This window comes from Thermobia domestica, chromosome 2 (genome assembly GCF_964235325.1).
Source record: "Thermobia domestica chromosome 2, izTheDome1.hap1.1, whole genome shotgun sequence".
NCBI lineage: Eukaryota > Metazoa > Arthropoda > Insecta > Zygentoma > Lepismatidae > Thermobia > Thermobia domestica.
The window spans coordinates 281,817,143-281,820,369 of record NC_137455.1 but is presented as its reverse complement, the minus strand read 5'-3'; the positions used below and the strand labels follow the sequence as shown (position 1 = coordinate 281,820,369).

The 3,227-nt window shown below is 43.3% G+C and overlaps 1 protein-coding gene across 1 annotated transcript; it reads right to left on the bottom strand.

Annotated features, from left to right (window-relative positions):
* Positions 1-461: 461 nt before the first annotated feature.
* Positions 462-3,005, bottom strand: LOC145679441 (uncharacterized). The gene is made up of 2 exons (XM_081750023.1): positions 1,671-3,005; positions 462-497 (listed from the first exon to the last, which is right to left on the bottom strand). Exons 1-2 carry the CDS (start codon positions 3,003-3,005, stop codon positions 462-464), a joined length of 1,371 nt encoding a protein of 456 aa, XP_081606149.1.
* Positions 3,006-3,227: the final 222 nt, after the last annotated feature.

The window sequence follows — 3,227 nt, the reverse complement described above, 5'->3', positions numbered from 1 at the left end:
TTTGTTCATAATCATGAGGACAGGAGGAAATATGACAGTGAAGTGCATATCACAGGACAACACAAGGAAATGTTAGTTAGACGAATGCAGATTATCTTCTTGTCCAGGGACAGTGATGTAGACAAGTGATGTAGACGGTGATGGACAGTGATGTAGACAAGTGGAGCCCTGTTAGCACAATAGGTTACAGTGCAGCATATGTAGGTGATAAATGAAGTGGAAGGTTATCAGAAGAATAAGCTGAAGCGACAAAATGATCTGGATGGTCTGGTGGAATGGTTTTGAGATATAAAGAGAAGAGTAGGGATAGAGGGCAAGTAGAAAATTTATATCCTAAATCATAGTGGCGGTCGGCGTCCATAGTTTCCAGAAGTAATGGATGACGTTGTTGAAACCGGTTAGTAATGAACTTTACTCGTAACTGTTCAAGATGACAGAGGATGGTGGGAAAAGTGATACGGTCATAAAGCTCCTGTGTCGGACTGGGAAGCTTGATTCTATAAGCCAAACGAAATGCATGTCGTTCAAGAATTTGTAATTTCTGATAGAAAAAAGGTAGTGCAGCAGTCCAAGCCATATGTTAGAACTGGGCGTAAGAAGACCTTATATGTATTAAGGATTGTCGTGGGTTGCAATCCCCAGGTGGTACCAACTAGACGTTTTAGTAAATTAAGCCGAGCATACGCCTTGCGAATGATCGCTTGAAGATGTGGCCGCCAAGTTAAGTGATGATCGATGATGATACCAAGATAGGCGACCTGTTTTGTAGGTGATATTCGTGTGCCGTGAACCTCGAGATTGAGTAGATTGGGGTTTTTCTGAACTCGAGAACGTTTTCGAGGTGGTATGAAGACTATAGCTTGAGTCTTAGTCGAGTTTATATGAAGACGCCACTTAGTGCACCTGTGAAGAAAAGAGTCTATTGCTAGGCGGAGAGCAGAATTGATTTGTTGAATAGTTCTGGCCGTGCAAAGAAAGGCAGTGTCATCTGCATACTGAAAACTATGAACAGTGGGAGGAAGGGTTGGCATATCGGCTACAAACAGAAGGTAAAGAAGAGGCGAGAGAGCGGAGCCTTGAGGTACACCAGAATGTATAAAAATCGGATGAGATGAGGAGTTATTGATAGTAACATAAGACAGGTGGTTAGAAAGAAAATGGAAGATGAAGCGAAGGTAGGACAGTGGTAGCCTAAAACGGTGAAGTTTGAACATGAGAGCTAAATGCCACACTTTATCAAAAGCCTTCTCTAGGTCAAAAAGAATGAGACATGAAGGCCGAGCAGTGTTATAATGATTCGTGATGAGATTGAGAAGTCTGAGCAATTGATCATTAATACTGAAATTAGGTCTGAAACCAGCTTGCTGTACAGGCAAGAGATTATGTTGAGAAAGATGGTGATGCAGTCTGATGACAATGATGCGCTCAAGAATTTTGCTAAATACGGAAGTTAATTGTATCGGACGGTAAGAAGCAACAGAATCTGGAGGTTTGTTGGGCTTAAGAAACATAAGAGTGGAAGAAGTCTTCCAGTCACAAGGTATGTAGCCGGTCCGGAGAATAAAAGAGTAGATATATGAAAGAAGCAGAAGAAGACAATAAGGAGCCTCTTTGATATGACGATAAGTTATTCGGTCGATGCCAGGAGCTGTGTTGCGCTTGCGATTTACGACGGTGGTGATATCAGATGTAGAAATCGGAACTGTGAGAGGATTGTCGTCTGGAAGAATGTGTGCTGCACTAGGTTGTAGATATGGAGATGATAAATTCAGGCGATCAGTAGGATGTCTTTGAACAAAATCAGATGAAAACGGGGTGAAGGTAGTCTGCAGGTGGTCTGCAAAGGCGTTTGCTTTCTCCTCATCTGTGTGTAATGGTTGGTTATTAACTAACAGCGGATATGGTGTGCGAGTAAGCTTCCCAGTTAACATATGAAATCGCTTCCAATACTTAGTGGGGTGTGAAGTTTCGGCTAAGTTGTTACACGTCTTTATCCAGTTGCGAAGCTTATGTGCCTTGACGTAGTTACGCACAGTGCGCTGGAGTTGGCGATGATGACGAAGAGCTTCTAGGTTACGAGTGCGCTGATATTCACGAAAGAATTCGCGAGAACGATGTACGAGAGGTAGGTAGTTTGGTGGTAGACGTGGTTGGTACCTGGAGATTTCAGTTGTGGGTATATGAAGGTCAGAAGCGTGATGAATGGAGTGAGTGATTTCAGAGACCCGTGCGTAGAGATCATCTTCGGTAGTAGGAGGCTCGATGGTTACCAAGTCTTCAGTAATAGTGGTGCGATAATCATCCCACTTTGCTTGATCAAATCGTGGAACGCGACGAGGTTCAGGTAGCAAGCGAAGAGTAGGAGCCTGTGGTTGGTCGATATGAAGTTTTATGGGAAGGTGATCACTACCTATAGAATCAAGCACTTCGAGAGCGCAGCGCTGGAAGAGATTGCTAGAAGAAATAACTACGTCAGGTGTGGTATTTGTGATGGGTCTGGTTGCTTTAGGTATATCAAAAATATGACCGGTGGTATGAGTAGTAATGAAGTCAAGGAAGCTTTGTTTCTGATTATCCGGGCGGCTATAAATATTGATGTCGGCCATGATGATATAGTATTTAAAGTGATTGGAGATGTAGAGAAAGAATGAGCGTGGGATGGGGTGTCCAGGGCGTACATATATGGTAGCTACGGTAACGTAAAAGGAGTGGAAGTACAGCGTAGTAATGAGATACTCTGGAACATTAGTCAATGCAGGGTGATATTGGCTGTGACTAATCGAAGGATGGAAGCCAATGGCTACTCCCCCATTTGCTCGGCGTGCTGCGATGGTAGAATCAGAACGGAGTAGGGTGTATCGAGGTATCCTGAACGTCATAGATGGAGTAAGAAGAGTTTCGTTCAGAAGGAAGGCCTGAATAGTTTCTTCGAGAAGTAGCTGTTCGAAGAGAGTGTACTGGGAAGTAAGTGATCGAATATTAAGAAACAGTAGAGAAATACCCATGATTAAGGTGCAGCAGTAGTGTTGGAAGTGGCGGAGGAAACATGTAATTCCTCAAGAGGGGTGGCGTGAAAATAAACATGAGGTCCAGAGTAAGTAGCTTGAAAAGAATATTTAAAGATAATGCGGGCTGCATGATTGACCACCTGGAGAATATGCTGACGTAGAAACGGGTGAATGTTTTGCAAAGCGATGGTAAAGAATGAAAGGAGTTGCTGTACGGAA

What these genes read in the sequence shown, in the direction of transcription:
- LOC145679441 (XM_081750023.1), bottom strand. Translation starts at nt 3,005, where the DNA reads ATGGGTATTTCTCTACTGTTTCTTAATATTCGATCACTTACTTCCCAG. An exon ending in CATCTGATATCACCACCGTC is followed by an intron (nt 498 to 1,670) that starts GTAAATCGCAAG and finishes TTTGGCTTATAG; the next exon opens with AATCAAGCTTCCCAGTCCGA.